General features: G+C 38.2%; 1 protein-coding gene across 6 annotated transcripts in view; it reads right to left on the minus strand.

The window, feature by feature from the left end:
- PIGN (phosphatidylinositol glycan anchor biosynthesis class N) overlaps positions 1 to 15,607 on the minus strand; it is a 101,567-nt gene that overhangs the window by 37,138 nt on the left and 48,822 nt on the right. For all 6 annotated transcript variants that reach the window (XR_001873926.1, XR_001873927.1, XR_001873928.1 and 3 more), the window contains exons 13-14: positions 5,268 to 5,346; positions 2,966 to 3,148 (exon numbers count right to left, since the gene is read on the minus strand). Coding sequence is in view for 3 of the 6 variants with exons in the window: in XM_017809418.1 (XP_017664907.1) it covers positions 2,966 to 3,148; positions 5,268 to 5,346 (262 nt within the window). In the remaining 3 variants the exon portion in view is untranslated. The remainder of the gene's footprint in view (positions 1 to 2,965; positions 3,149 to 5,267; positions 5,347 to 15,607) is intronic.

Consider the following 15,607-nt stretch of genomic DNA (forward strand, 5'->3'; position numbering starts at 1 on the left):
TTTATGTTCCATGGAGACTTGAAATCCATCTGCAGTCAGAGATGCTAAGGGTCTTGGAAAAAAGAACTCTCAAGTTTAGATTCTAAAAACAGACTTGGAGTTCAGCCTTTGGAGTTCAAGTTCATAGCATTACGGTCAAAGCATTTAATGAAAATTCCATCAGGATGTTTCCTTCTCCTACTTGAGACATTTGTAAGAGAACTAATTAAATTAAAATACAAAGCATTAACTCCTACCGGAAAAACCCACAACTATTCAGGATCTAGGAACAGCTACTGAAGGAGGCTTGTGACCAACCTTCCACAGGAGAAACTGCCTTACTCAAAGAACCCACAATTTCAAAATACAACAGTGGACTAGCACTGCATAGCACTGAAAGGTAGCATAGCTATAACTGTTAATATACTTAATCCTAACTTGAAACTCCTGCTTTGGGCTTTTCTTAAAAAAAAATAAATTAGATGTGGGATCAGAACGTTATGTACTCAAAGAAATACATTCTCAGATTGAGAGTACTGTAAGGAGGAACATCCAAAAAGAGAAAGGAAATTTTTAAAATGGGTTATCTAAGATTGGTAGGTCAGTTCTCGATCATCAGATAGCAGCAATCTCTTGTTTGTGCAAAGACGAGCATTAAAAAGTCACACTGCATCTGCCTTTTATCTGGTCATTGAACTGCTCTTCCTTATTCAGGGACATTCAGATATCAGAAGAATTAGTGGTAAGGGAAGATTATGTACCAGTTTTAAATAAACAATTTGGTCTGTACGTAATGCAACTTGATATAGCAAAGACTGATTTAGTGACCGAGCAGTCTCAGTGTACCGTGTAGGTAATGACAAAGACACTCTTTTCTTCTACAGAAATGCTAGTTTCTTTGAAGAGTTATGTAGACAGACACACAACCAAGCTAAATATGCTGAAAAGAAAAATCAATTACCAGTTCACATAGACGGATTAACATCTTTTCTAACACACCCTCCTTGTGACATACAACTGCCTTGATCTAAACTGACAGTAAATGCAAGTTCTAAATGATTTTTAAAATAGAATTTCTCCTAAGATATGCCATTAAATTAAGAAAAGATATGTCTTATGGAAAGCTGACAGTGCAATTTTGCTTTATGAGTTTTAAATTTTACATTTGCTGACATATAGACAGAATGAATATGCATACATGATAGGCACACAATATAATTTATCACTGAATGAGTAAACACATACAATCAACATTTTAGTCCATATAGCGATATAAATATTACAGAGTACAATAGAGTCAGTCATGCATTGAAAATGGAAACCAGATTTGCATTTTCTGTGAATGTTTAAAATAGATCAAAAGGTTATGCTTCTTGCTAAGCAAAACAGCACTACTACAACAAAAGAAAAAAAGTTTCTTTCATATGCAGCATAAGAAACAAAAAACTTTTAAAGATGATATATACAGGATATACAGTTTTATTATTCAGAGGCTCCTTGATTTTATAAGGTTGTGCTTTGCAGGAGGCTCTTTGTCAATAGTAGATTGGTTTCTGAGCAAAATTCTTTAAGTAGCTCCAATATGAGCTATAAACCAAATAACTTCCATATATGAAGCATTAGCCTTACACTGTGGTTAAGTATTTAGGAACACTAAAAAAAGGTTTCGCCAGAAAACTGAGGAAAGAGAAATTCTATAGACAAAGAACTAAGAAGCCTATTTTTTTTCCTGCCAGTGTTACTAGCATAGAATATGCCTTCCACAAATAAAATCAATATACCAAATGAAAATCTATGTAAAACTAAAAATGCAAAACTTTCCTTAATGTAGTTATTAATATGCCTGATCCTCAGGTCTATTTATTGTAATCATTTTGTTCATATCTAACATAACATGCATCTTGGATTATTTCCTCTCAGTTATTTGATGAAAGGAAACCTAAATCATGCCGTACAGCACTTATTAATATTTTCCATTTTAATTTTGTTCGATCATTTTCATTAAAGGCCAAGGCTATCTCATTTCAGCCAGTAGTAGAAACCTCAAGATAGCATGATAGGAATTTTCTCAGAGTAATGTGTTGAAGGCAGTAAAGATACTGAGTGCTCATTCTCATTTACCTTACCCAATGAAAAAATTCCTTTTATTCTGAAACAAATTCTTGAAGTTTGGGAGAATTTCCCTTCCCCATTGAGGGTTTTAATCCTTCTCTAGTGAAATGCCAGCTTTTTGCCTGTTCACCTTTTTGAAGTATCTTTTTTCCTGATGAATGACTGAAAGTAAATTAATTTCTTATGATTTTCTACTTTGTGAAAAATCAAACCATAATAACCTCGTCAAAAAGACCTTCCTTCATCTTTGATGTCTTCTGCTGCACCCTTGCAAATCATAAAGAGCAAGAGAGCAGGCTGCTCAGTGAAACCACAACTCACTTATTAAAATGGGTTATATATTTTAAAAATGTCATGATTGGATTGCACAGTTTCTGAAAACTGATTTAAAATTGCCAAAGAGGACAGGAATAACCATAATTTACATGCAAATTTTTTTTACAGTAAAGAACAAAAATCAAACTGGAAGACCATTCTTCCAAAAGAGTACTATTATAACAGAATGCTGACTTTACTAAAATTAATGCTGAAAATTGGCTCCTGATTCAAGACATCCTTTACCAGTTTTAAACCACTACATTTGCTTACAGTTGTGTTAGCATCTAGTAAAATGCAAACCCGTAGGAAGGAAGAAACTGAGGAAGCACAGTATTGCATATTCAGACTTGCATGGCTTAGGAGTACTGATCCTAATAAATGGACCAAACAGGAACACTACACAGGATTACAGCAGCTGGGAAACTCAACAGCTTGCCACTTTCCACATGAAGTCAAAAGAAGTGTAAGGTGTGCAGTTTGTCCCACACAGAGTCACTGAGCACAGATATAATGCTGAAAACTGATAGAAAAAAATAATTATATGTTTTCAACCTACCTTATTATTAGTTGGAACAGTCTTGGTCAAATTGGTATGGGTCTTGATAATCACCAAAATCACGTAAGTTGTCCAGCCCACAAAACTCATTGCAATACTTAGACCCAGGAATAATCTATCATAAGTATGGTAATAAGACAAGCCTTCCAAAGCAAGGTTAATCAGGGTTTTGCACAAGGATACCTAGAGGTGGAACAAACATATAAGCAACAGTTTATAAGTGTAAGTTCCCCATTCCACGGATCAACCTAATTGACAGCAACTGGAGCTCAGGCAGCTCCAGCACTCTTGGTACTCATGACCTCTCCACACTCAGTTACAGTGTTTTGGCCAGCACCAGGTGCTGGAGTACACACTGTTTTGGACTCCTGCTGGACATCAAATCAGCCATCACTTGGCTCCTTAGCCATCCTCCCTGGCCATGACAGCGGTTAGATGGTGAAAGCTCCACAGATAGCACACCTTGAACACCACCTACTACCAAGCATGTCACTTGGTTTCCCCATAAGCATTTGACTATATATATTCCATAATAAGTTAGTCCCTTGAAAAACAGTCATGTGCTTCTGAAGGCACATTTATGCAGGAGGAAGATTATAGATGCAGCTGAAACATGGTCACTCTCCACAGCCTTAAACACCACCTTCCTGGGATTCAGAGACTACACTGGAGTCCCAGTTTCATTCACAAAGCAGCTGCTTGGGGTTCTCAGGACGTAAATCATCTGGACACAAGAAGGGTTGTACCTACTCTAATCACAGGCCCCCTTACTCAGTATCTCCAATAGGGAGACATCATGATAAAAACAATGGGTTTTCCCACCATGAGTGTCATTCAGATGTGTTGACTCCTCTTATTTACCCAAAGATGGGAAGCTCGTCTGTGTTATTTGTGGTCACAGAGGATTCCCTAGTGGTTAAAAGATCTGTAAGGAGGAGTAGAATAAGGAGTTGAACATACATGATGATGCTTCTTTATATGTGCAGGTATTCAGTTGGGACTTAACAACAACAATCAACAGAAAAAGGTATGGCACAACCGAAGAGATCACAAGTCTGCCAATGGGCAAACTCACCCCAAATGACACCATTCTAGAGGATACAATTATGAATGTATATTTGCAATGCAAAAAGCTACAGAGTTGAGGCAAAGAATCATTCACATCCCAGCTTCTGGTAATGCACTGACCTTCCTGCATTGCAATACAGGATGCTAAGGACAACCAGGGCACAAGTGCAAGTCTCACGTGCCAGTGATCAAGAGTGAACTTGAACACCTGGGGCATTCAAGCGAACAAGGGGTAAAACTTACATATAACCAACAACACAAAATTGCAGGTTCTACTCCTGAAAGGTACAAAATGTCTTCTACAAGTAAACGTGACAGCCAAGTAGAAGTATTAGGAAACCAAAAAGAAAACTTGCTCCAACAGCAAAATAGATTCATTTATTTAAACTGAACTGTTTCCAATTTGCAACAAAGTAAATAAAAAGGCATAAGGTATAAAATAGATTTAGCTGTCCTGTGCATAAAATAGTAATTTATTGCCCTGAGAATCATATTAGGAAAAAAGAACTGAACCTTAATACATAATGGAATTATTCTTCCATGCATCTGGCAGGTTAAATGCAATCTTATATATTCAATTTTTTCACGTACTTTTTAACACAGAAGTCAATGACCAAACTAAACCTGTTAAAATGAAAGACTTCGTGGTATCATTTAACTCTACAAATTATTTCTGTGAACATCAGAATACAAGCACTGGTGAACTGCACCCATCAAGTACTCTGTCAAACAGTGAGTGGTAGCAAATGCTTAGGAAAGTAATACTGGAACTGGAAAGCATGATTTCATATATGGCTTCCAGTCTGACAAACTGAAAACGTGAAATTAAAACCAAGAACAGTTGGTTCAGGTAAAAGAACAAAAAAAACCCCAAGAACTATGATGGAGCAAAATATCACTTTTTTTTCATGCAACTGGTAGTCTAAGAAGTGTGAACATGAATTACATTCTTCAGTTTCTCTCTCAATTTACCCTTTTATACAGTGGAAAATAAAAATATATAGTGTGTCAGAATACTATGGAATGCTAATAGTTTAAGAAGTATGAGAAAAAAATACAGCAAGTCAGTATTATTGATTAGAACTGGTATCCAAATGCAAAATTTTTAAGACTTAAAGTGAAATTTTTTTTGTGTTAATGAGACGTGCATCATGGGAGACAAAAGAGTTTTATTTCTCAGTTCATTTCAATTTAAACAAATCTAAATATTTACATATAACAAAAACAGACTTACCGCTTCATTGTACTTCTGCTGCTGAATATATAATCTTATTTTCTTTAAAAAGTTTATTTGTTCAGATTCAGAAAGTGGTCTGTACAACAATATAAAGAGATATTAACATTTCTTCTTTTCATGAGCAGAAAAAAACACTTTGCAATAAAAAAAATACTCTGGAATGAAACATAATGAAAATATTCTGAAGTTCATTAGAGGTAAATAGGTAATTGAGACTAATCTATTCCTCTACATCTATTCATACACATGTCAATATGGCTTCTGTTTAACCTATCTCAAGATTTTTGCATTAAGAGACATTTCTTTTATGTAGCTTATCCCATCTAATACTGCCAAAAATTATCTCCCTCGTGCATTATTATCGACCGTTGCCCTGGACAAGAAGCATAGCACATCCAAGAATTAAGCAGTTCAACTGATCTAAAGATGGTTGTAGGCAGTTTGTAAGCCTCACAGCATAGGATGATTTGCTCAGGTTCCACACCAACAGTAGATGATGCATAACAATCTTTTCTTTGAAAAGTTATGAGCTTGTCTCCTGTTACACAGGGAGCTATAAGCAGAGTCCCAAGAGCAGGGGATAACACAGTCACCTGGCTACGCTGAGGTCAGTGATAAAAATCTCTTTGATTTTAATGGATTTGATCATCAACCTAAGTAATTGCTACAATTCCTCCGCTACAGAAAGTAGCAACAAGGACAAACAAGCCAGTCAATCAAACTCCACCAAAGGAAAGGGGAAAGACCAGTTTCTCCCGTACCATTTTCTTTCCAAGTTAAGAAGAGGAGCAGGCCGGAGGATCCCAGGCTTGCCCTGGGTAAGTTATAAGCCAAAGCACAAACACTGTCGCTCTAGGCCACCACAGGCAAACTATCCTGGGTCACAGCTTTCTAACAGCTGATGAACACATACAGCAGTTTTGCACACTTTCCACAACATCACTTTGGCACAGCACCACCTCCCCAGCACCCCCAGCATACGATGGCCCAGCTGCACACCTCCCTCCCTCGCACAAGCTCCTTCACATGCCGCATACACCATCACCAACCTCATGTTTCAGGCAATGCCAAATCAGGACCAGCCCTGGGTCACTCCCACTCAGCTGAACCACAGGGGCAGGTCTTGATCTTACAGAGCTGCTGCATGGAAATGCTCATTCCTGCAGCTCCCAAACACTTGTAAACCTCTTTTGCCTGTAGCCCAGCATCAGCTGATATGTAATCAACAATACATACATACCACCTTTTGAGCCATGAAATATATTACAAGTATTCTGTGCCTGAACAATCTGAATTGTTATAATTAATAACATCCTAGTATATTTTGATGCTCTTTCCTTAAGTTCAGAGCACAGCAGTATTGTGCAGGAATCTCCCAAAACACTAGATAATAGGAGCAGCAATGAATCTTACTATTGAGAAGAGTAAATAACTGTATTAAAAAAATGTTTGTCTCTTTTCAAGCTAGAAAAGAATCTATAAAAGTATCTATAAACAAGTAGGAAGAAAGAGGTCCCATGGAAAAGGAAAAAGGGAGGAAAAGATGATGACAAAGTGATGGTAAGAGTTTGATCACCTTAACTTTGGGGGTAGAACAGAGGATTTTAGAAACCAGAGTTGAAAAATAGCAAAGTGAATATTGGTTGTTTCTGCACCTTCATGACATGCCCCAATGGAAGCCAACATTACAGCTCCACAGCCTGAGGGCTACAGTTGGAATCAATTCTTAAAGTAGGCAAACCAGATCCAAATACTGCCTCAAGGAAATTTGTGGCCTTCAAATTTTGCCAAGTTGTTTGGTAGGGGAAAGGGGGCAAAACACCAAACGGAGGTGGGACTTTTCACCATGTGTGGAGATTAATAGGAGAGAAAAAAAAGACAGCTTTTAGGTAAGGATTTAAAAGAAAATCTGGAATAAATATTCAGGAGCTTTATTCAGGACTTAAATACATCCAAGATGTTCCTATGTTCCCTGTCTAATTTTTATTGTCTTACACATACTATTTTCTGTGAATTTTATCCTTGTCATATTCGATGCAAACTCCTTATAAAGTAAAATTGTATTTTACTTTATATCTTTAGTCATTTAGCTATAACCCCCTTATTATCTTTTCACTCTCAATGAATCATTATATTATTAACAAACAATAGTCTTCATCTATTCCTTCTTAAGAGGATAGCACCTGGGATGTCTGTACACGGATGGTGTAACAGAATAAATGGGATTTTTAAACACTAAAGTTTCAAGTAAGTCAAACACAGAAAGCAATTATTTTGTCAAATGGGGCTACCATTATCAGGGGCATTGTTAATTTTCAATAGCTAACATCATACCACACATTTTAGCTTATTTCCATAGATACGCTTTTCAGGAGGCTGATCTTACAATTGTCTAACAACAGTTTTTGTAAAATTTATTAATTTCTATGAATATGCAAGGTCTGATCATTATCTTAAGATATTTTTCCTCTGTATTAAGGAAAAAGGCAAAAAAGTGACTAGGGAACTTTTGTATCTTACACCAGCCTATAAAGAAGAGTTAGCAAATATGCTGATTATCCCTTAATTAAAGAATAAGTACAGCTCACCATAAGCAGTTTATCATCCACTGAGGACACTGATTTGCTTCCTGAAGCTACAAAGCAGATGAGAGATTTAAAAGAAGCCCCTTGCTAGATGTAGCAGAAAGCAAAAACAGACAAAGACGAGCCATGAACAGAAGTGGAAAGTTGCCTACAGAAGAAAGCCATGGACTTTAGAAATGGTGATTCTATAAAGCCTACAAGACTCACCAAAAAACAAAATCACAAGGAAAATTTAAATCTGAGAAGTGAAAGCTTGAACTATGCTTAGCACCACTTAATTTTAACTTAAACTATTTAAAAGGTTTCCAATAGAATACAGATAGTGTTAGAAAAGAATAAACTGATCAGAATCATTTACCCATGTTTGAGCATGCAACATCCCAGAGGCACTAGTAGTATGTCAATGTATTTTCAAAATCACTTAATGCACATGTCCATGTAATTAATATTAATAGTAACGAAGTTAATTTACTGATCATTATTAGAAAGATTTTGAACCCTAGAAGGAAAAAAAAAAGGTATGTGTATACACACTCTTCCCAGTTACCCATCACCAAAATCCAATTCTACCAAATTCAAGATGAATAGACTTGACCAGTAAAATCAAAAGTCTTTTTCCATAACACAAAAATACCTGTCCTATTAAGAGATACACACAAAGAGAATTCACTCAGTAGATTCAATTCCATCCTCCTATTCTTTTCTTAAAAGTATTGCAAAACACATGCACTGTAAAGTGAAGTCCTCTGAGAAAAAAACAAGAATTCCATGGTCATGCATGCTGTAAACATACACATTCACAATATCATCAGGATTCTAAAGATTTAAGTCTACATTCTTACAGAAAACCATGGTTGTTCTAGCAGAGTAATTTTACTTTCCATTATGGCTATTAGAGATTAATTCTAGTTCCAGACAGAAATCACAGCTTCATCCAGGAATAAACATAATTAATTACAAAACAAAATGATTGGCCTATGTGCCAGTGCTTGTAAGTGCAAGTGCTTGTAAGTCTCCCTTCTGAGATGTTAGCTACCCTTGTCATAGGTATACCTGACAAAATTAATCTTTCCAACACATCATTCATGCTTCATATAAGCTAAGCTATTTGACAGCACTTCTCAACAAGACTGTGACGAAGTACATTCACCATAGCAATGTCAAGGGGATCTCTCTTTGGCCAACGAGTCTTGTTTATCATCACACTACAGAAATTACCATCCCCAAAGGCATAGGTAGCATGTTGCAGTCAAACCACTAAATAAAAGAACTCAGAACAAAGGAAGATGTCTTGCAAATACATCTGTATCCACCACTGCTGATTTGTTAATTTTATTATAACTGGTTATTTGGGTAATGATTTATAGTCATTTTAATGCATAGTAAATTTTCCAGAATTCTGCTATAAAGAGTAACCCCTTAGGATCTGTAGTAGTTTAACACTTAAGATGCTGCAGATTTAATAATGAAAGTCAAGGAAGCATCATAGACCTGTAGATGACATATGCAAAGATAAAGACTGAGATCTTTGCCTAGTTCACCGTAAGATGAAAACAAATTTCTTTCAGCTGTTTCACTACATATATTTACTACATATACACACAAGCTCCATGTACCTAAATATCAGTTCAGCTCATGCACATCTACACCCTTCTACCACTGCCTTCTCACTCTTCCCTATCAGAAAAAAAAAAATTACTATGCATCCTACAACTCTTTGGGAGTGGCAAGATTTGCAGAAGGTATAGTGGTCACATTTCTGTGATCCATGTCCAGCAGCAAATCAGAAGTAGCTGCTCGGCAGACTTCAGCCTTCGAACTGTTCATATTGGCTGTCTGGGGGATGGGGAGAAAAGAACCAACTCCTGTTGATACAAAACTAAAAAAGCTAAAAGCTATGGATATACATCCCTTGAACCTTGTGATAGCCCCATGATGGAGCAAGGCCTTCTGAATAAAGCATGCTAGAATTTTGTATGGGTTGCCTTCTTCTGAACACCACGTAAATCAGAGCTTCTCACTTGCTTCGCTATGAAATTTCTAACTCCAAAATTGTTGGCAGCAAAAGAGCCATTAGACTGCTACTGTCCAAACAACTTCAGCAACCTCTTCTGCCAAAATGCTGAGTAATTACAGGTTCTTGTCCTCTTCTCCAGAAAGAAGATCCCTGGTATCATAGTGACTTGCAACCTGAAATAAATTGCCCAGGTTAATGTTGCCCGTCTCCACTGGCACCATCCATTCTGCAGAACAGCTGAGGCCTCTGCCACCCACACCTGTCCTCTGCCACTCTGATATTGCTGGGGGCAGGCACCAGTGCATCTCTGCTCTCACCATGGGAGAAAATTGTCAGAAACAGAATCAGGTTCAAACTCTGTTGCCACTCATCCGTCAGTGAGAGGGCCATACCATGGAGGAGAGATGGCTTCCAATCCATCAGTTCTGCAAGCAGCTGAAACAGTACTTACAGGGCCCACTATTACTGCTTTGATCCACACTCCCACTGCTGGCAAAATGTCATCTTGAAAGTGTGGATGTAAGACTGGCCCGATGTTTTTCGCAAGGCTGCTATTCAAAAGTTATACAAGTAGCCGAGCCAGTGTAGGAACAGGCTTCAAAAACCAAAGTCAGTCTCCCGTGAAAGCTGCCTTCAAACACTCCCAGTGCACAACAGAGACGGCAGCTCAGAAAGCATCACACAGGTAATGGGAAAGTAGACACAGATCTTGCACTCAACACTATTAATGTAGGAGAAACCTGACTGCACACTTATTCCTGCTCCATATCAAATTTGCCCCCCATTAGCAACCCACGAGTGCAGAGACAAATGAGCCTCATTTTATCATTCAATTGTTTCTTTTGAAAGTACAGTGCACAGTCTTCCAGGAACAGAATAAAAAGCATAATATAAAACCTTCCTACTTCATCAACAGCAGAGAACAATAAGAAAAACAGTGCATGGGAAGTGATGTAAAGTCTTGAGTTCATTCAGCGAAATGTGGAAAAATTGACTGAATAAGTATTTCAAAAATCAAAGTCTGGAACCATGATATTTACTTTCTGTTGAACTTGCTGCATGGTACAGAGTACATGATGCTACTAGGGGCAATGATCAGGAAAAAAGAATGTGTTCCAGTTCTTTGGCCTCATCAAATTACCTATTTACGTGAATTTTAATGGCCAGAAACTGAATTTTTCCATTTTCAAAATGTGTTCAATTCCAGTTCTTCAGATGTGCCTTTTCAAAAGAAAGAACTGTTCTACTGTATCTGCCCATACTGAAAGCACATACTATGAGATATAGAGACAGTCCTTTGCATATGTTTTACTTTTGATCAGAGAGTGAAGTTTCAAAGATTAAATGACTGGGTGGGTAACTCAGTGATCCTTAATCTGCTTAAATGGCCTTAATCTTACTTGTTTACTAAAATATTTTCAGGTAAGCTGCTAAAACAGGCAAGTCCTAACAAAACCCAATTTTCATAATTCAGAAGCAAGATGCATGTTGATTACAGACAAAAAAATTACAGCCCCATTTTCAGTGTGCCAAAGCTGTGCTTTTTTAAAGAAAAGTTGCTCAACATAACCTACACTAATGGGTTTATTACAGCTTCTTAAGCCCCAAGACCCTCAATATTCCCTCTTCCAACTTGATCTACTCTCTTTGCTCCTGCTGTTTCACTGCCAGGAGTTTCAGTTTTGGAGTGTCTAAATTTCAAGCAGGTTTTTGTGTTTCTGGATTTTCTGACTACTGTGTTATATTTTAAGTCAGACAGTCTAGCTGTAGGGTTCTAATCAGTTCTTTTTGCAACCTTTTTTTTTCTTTTAAGAAGCATTAAAAAGCACCACTGGCACTCCAAAAGAAAGAGTAAGAAAGTCAGTAAGAAGCTTCTGTTTTTAAGTTCTGAGGTTTTTGTTCTTTAAAGCATAATGAAATGAAGGGAGGACACACACACTTCCACAGGCCAAAGGTAGCAAGAAGCATCTTTACTGACACACTGCAAAAAACCACCAATACATGTATGCTTTTGTATTCAGATTTACAAACACGCACAGGAGGAAACAACAGGACATCAGTGAAACCCTAGCAAGTGGTCTGACTGCTAATGGTCTAATCCTGGACTGTCAAGTCCCAGGAATTAAAATAGCCTTTTAATGTCCACAAATCAGCATCCCTGATGTAGCATATTTGCATATTCAACAGCAAAGTGCCTTGGGATATTTATGTAAATCTTTTCGATAACAGAGATGAGAGAAAAAGGAGCGGACAAGTTAGCTGCCAGCTGCCAAATCACAACAGAGAAGCAATTAAGGTAACTAGGCTGCAGACAGCATATTTTGCATGTAAACTACTATGACAAGAATTTCAGACAACCAGAGCCCAGGAGCAAGGAGGCCACGCTCCAAAACTGTCCCTTTGGCCCCCTCAAAGTGGAACTGAGAAGCTGGATGCAGAAATCTTCCAGGGACAGCGGGTTTGTCCAAAAACCCCCTGCAGGACATGATGTTGCAGCCTTGGAAAGGAAAACTGCTTCCTAGGGAAGGTGGAAGCTCCTTGGAGTAAAGGAAATGCACCACTTTTAAAGTCTCTTCTATTTTAGTACTACAGGGAAGGGACGTGTGCTGACTCTAAATAACAACACCCTACCAATGCTGTAAGTCAGCCCTCACATCTGCAAGATGCATGATGATTTATATCAATGATTTATGACAATGAACTGGATCTAGACATCTGCAGTGTTGGGACTAGGTAGTGTTATGCCACAGGTCCTCTTCTGCTCCACGATCCTATATGCCAATCCTAAACTCTAGTGACCAGTTTTCAACCAGCTGCATCCAAAGCAGGCAGCTTGTGCTGTGTTTGGGTAAGCACCTACTAGCAGGGCCCCATGGCCACCGAAACAAAAGTCTGGGAGACCATCCATACTGATCCTGACCAGGAGACCATCATACATCAAGGAGTCAGTGATCCACATGACGGTTACCCTAAGTAGGCCCAGGCCTGTGGTGCTCAAATATCTTCGCCACAGGACAAACCCAATAGCTGGCAATAACTGAGGAGCCTGCAGGCATCTCCCACTCCATACCAGAGATTATCCTGCCTGCCCGCCCTCATGTTTATCTAGAAGTGCTGCAAGGAGTTCTCATGTGAACCTCCATTCTGTCTGACAGTAGAAATGACTACCAGAATTGATTTCTTAATAGAAAATCATATAGTAGCTTGAATGACCAAAACAGGGAACTTCTCCAAGGCCAGCATCTGTGCAGCACCATCAGAAAATCCACCTGATGCTGCACTAACAAAGGGTACCCAGCATCTGAAGGGGTGTATGAATTACTTGCTATCTGTATTCTTCCATTTATTTTCATATTAAAACAGCTATTTTATTTAGCTGTTTGTTACTGGGCCTTTCTTATTGAGATCCAAAAAGAACCTTGCACAGTCTCCCTTACCTCACGCCCCAGAGCAGAACATTCTCTGCCCACCCCATCCTACCACCTGCCTGTACGTCCTCCCTCACCCTCACTGCATGAAGCCTCACAAGTTCCAAGAAAAGGCCAAAGGGATTTATAGTCCAAGGAAATAGAGAAATATACATTAATCTCATGGTATTTTATCTTATACACTAACCTTTAACCCCCTCTAAAGACCTTACCTATTCATTCCCTACTTGATAGTAAATCCCATTATGTCTGGTCCTCCTGAACAGAAGCCGCTACCAGTAAGCTTTTCATGTACAAACTAAAAGCTCCTGAGCGTGCTGCTGAAACTCAAGACCAGAGCAGGATGCCTGCTTTCTAAGAGGACTGCCTCCTCTCTGAGCAGCATTTAACAGAGTGCTTCAGACACAGCCCATTCAGTGAAAGAGCAGCTGACATTTTTGCCAAAGAGCATGCATTTTACAGCATGAGCATTGATTTCTCCCTAGAGAGACAATACATATACTATTTAATCAGTAGGGGTTTTTTAAATAATACAAAGCCATTGTTTTCATTCGATCCCTTTGTCTCTACAGCACTGCAGTTCTGTTTTTTGTTCACACGTAGATGCACAGGTTCCTAAAGCCAAGGGTGGAGGGGAGAGGGCTGCCAGTCTACCTCCCTGACACCAACAGGCTAAAGATGCCCATACTGGGCTGTTTGTGCCAGCAGTCCCAGCAGCAAGCTTATGCCTATATTCACACCTGATAAAACAATAGGGACAAAGTGGAGAAAGGAAAAGGCTGGCTGCCTTTTCAGGGTTCACTAGAAATTGATAGAAGCTGCTGCCCCTCACTCTTGACCACAGGATAAAGGGGCTTTGCAGATAAATCAGTGCTTCTGCTAAATCAATGGTCCTCTGAAGACACAAAGTATTCAGACAAATGGACAGGGAGAGCAATCACTATTAGAATATCCTTCCCTACGTCAATAGTTTCAGCCTTTTCTCTTGACATTCAATCCTTAACGTTTGCTCTTGCAATGCATTATCACACATATCACAGATATCTTACATACTACCAGTTATTTAAATAAATGTAATTTATTTAAACAAAGCAAGAATAGGATGTTTCAAAGGATGTTCTGACATCTTAAGGAACCCTGCCTCGCTCAACGGTGGGAAAAAAAAAATCACTTGCTTCACTTTGAACCAAATGTCAATTTTGTAGAAATATCTATTATTAAAGTTTTGAAAGGCCATCAGACAGAGGGAACAATGCAGTGCTATAACTCCAGCCACCAGAGAAAGGAAGAAAAAAGAGGTATTTGTGCACATGGCATTTTTTTGAAGTTTCTGTAATCTTCAAAGACACTCTACACTCTATTTCCTTTCCTATCACTATGACAACATACATGATGTGCAACTATGTGGAAAGACTTAGTCTCTACATGATTGATACTTCCTTGCACCAAATCCATCCAAACGTTTAAGAGAGTTATATCTCAATTTATACTACAGGGTAGACGAAAGGGAAAGAGTTACATTTTCATACAGTGAGAGAGAGGGGTACATTTTTATTCATTAGCTGCACACTGCACATTAAAAATGCAGTGACTCTTTATATAAATATGTAAGTTATAGTTGGATTATACACACAAAAATAAGTATTTTGGATGATTAAAATGTAGTATTCAGACAATTAGGTTACCTGAAAAATGCAGCATCAAGTGCTATGAGATTTTTCACATATGAGAAGATACAAACTTGACATTAAATAAGATACTTAAGCTATTTCCTGTTAAAAAAACCCTCAGCTCTTATTGATATCAATTTCAAGACATTCAATAAAAAAGCACATCTAGAGGAAAGCAAGCACTGATTATAATTTAGCTTCTCATCTCTTGGATTTTTTTGTATATTTTGGTTCTTTAACTACTGCTCTTGCCATCTCACTGTGAGACATCACAACTGGAACAGCTGGAAGCACAGCCCTTTCTGAAAGCACTGTATACACTGGGAATACGCAAAAGAACTCCCGTGCTGTTGTGCAAATTACTTGTTAAATCTCCTGTACCTGTTGTGATAATCAAATTGTATTAATTGTTTAAGAGGATTTTAGGGCAATGTTGATGCCCCATTTACCCAACTCACTACACTGTCCTTCTGATACTTCCTGAAGGATTACTTCCACAGATCAAAGATGCCAACCTTGGGAATGTTTTTGCAACGGTATCATCTGGCCCCTTGGCACACTCTTCTTTGAGATGTGCCAGCTCAGCAGTTGCCTTAAGGTACATCAAATGGTCAGAAAGCTAAGATAGTTCACTATC

Source organism: Lepidothrix coronata, unplaced genomic scaffold (assembly GCF_001604755.1).
Source record: "Lepidothrix coronata isolate B3197 unplaced genomic scaffold, Lepidothrix_coronata-1.0 Scaffold26, whole genome shotgun sequence".
NCBI classification, from domain to species: Eukaryota; Metazoa; Chordata; class Aves; order Passeriformes; family Pipridae; genus Lepidothrix; species Lepidothrix coronata.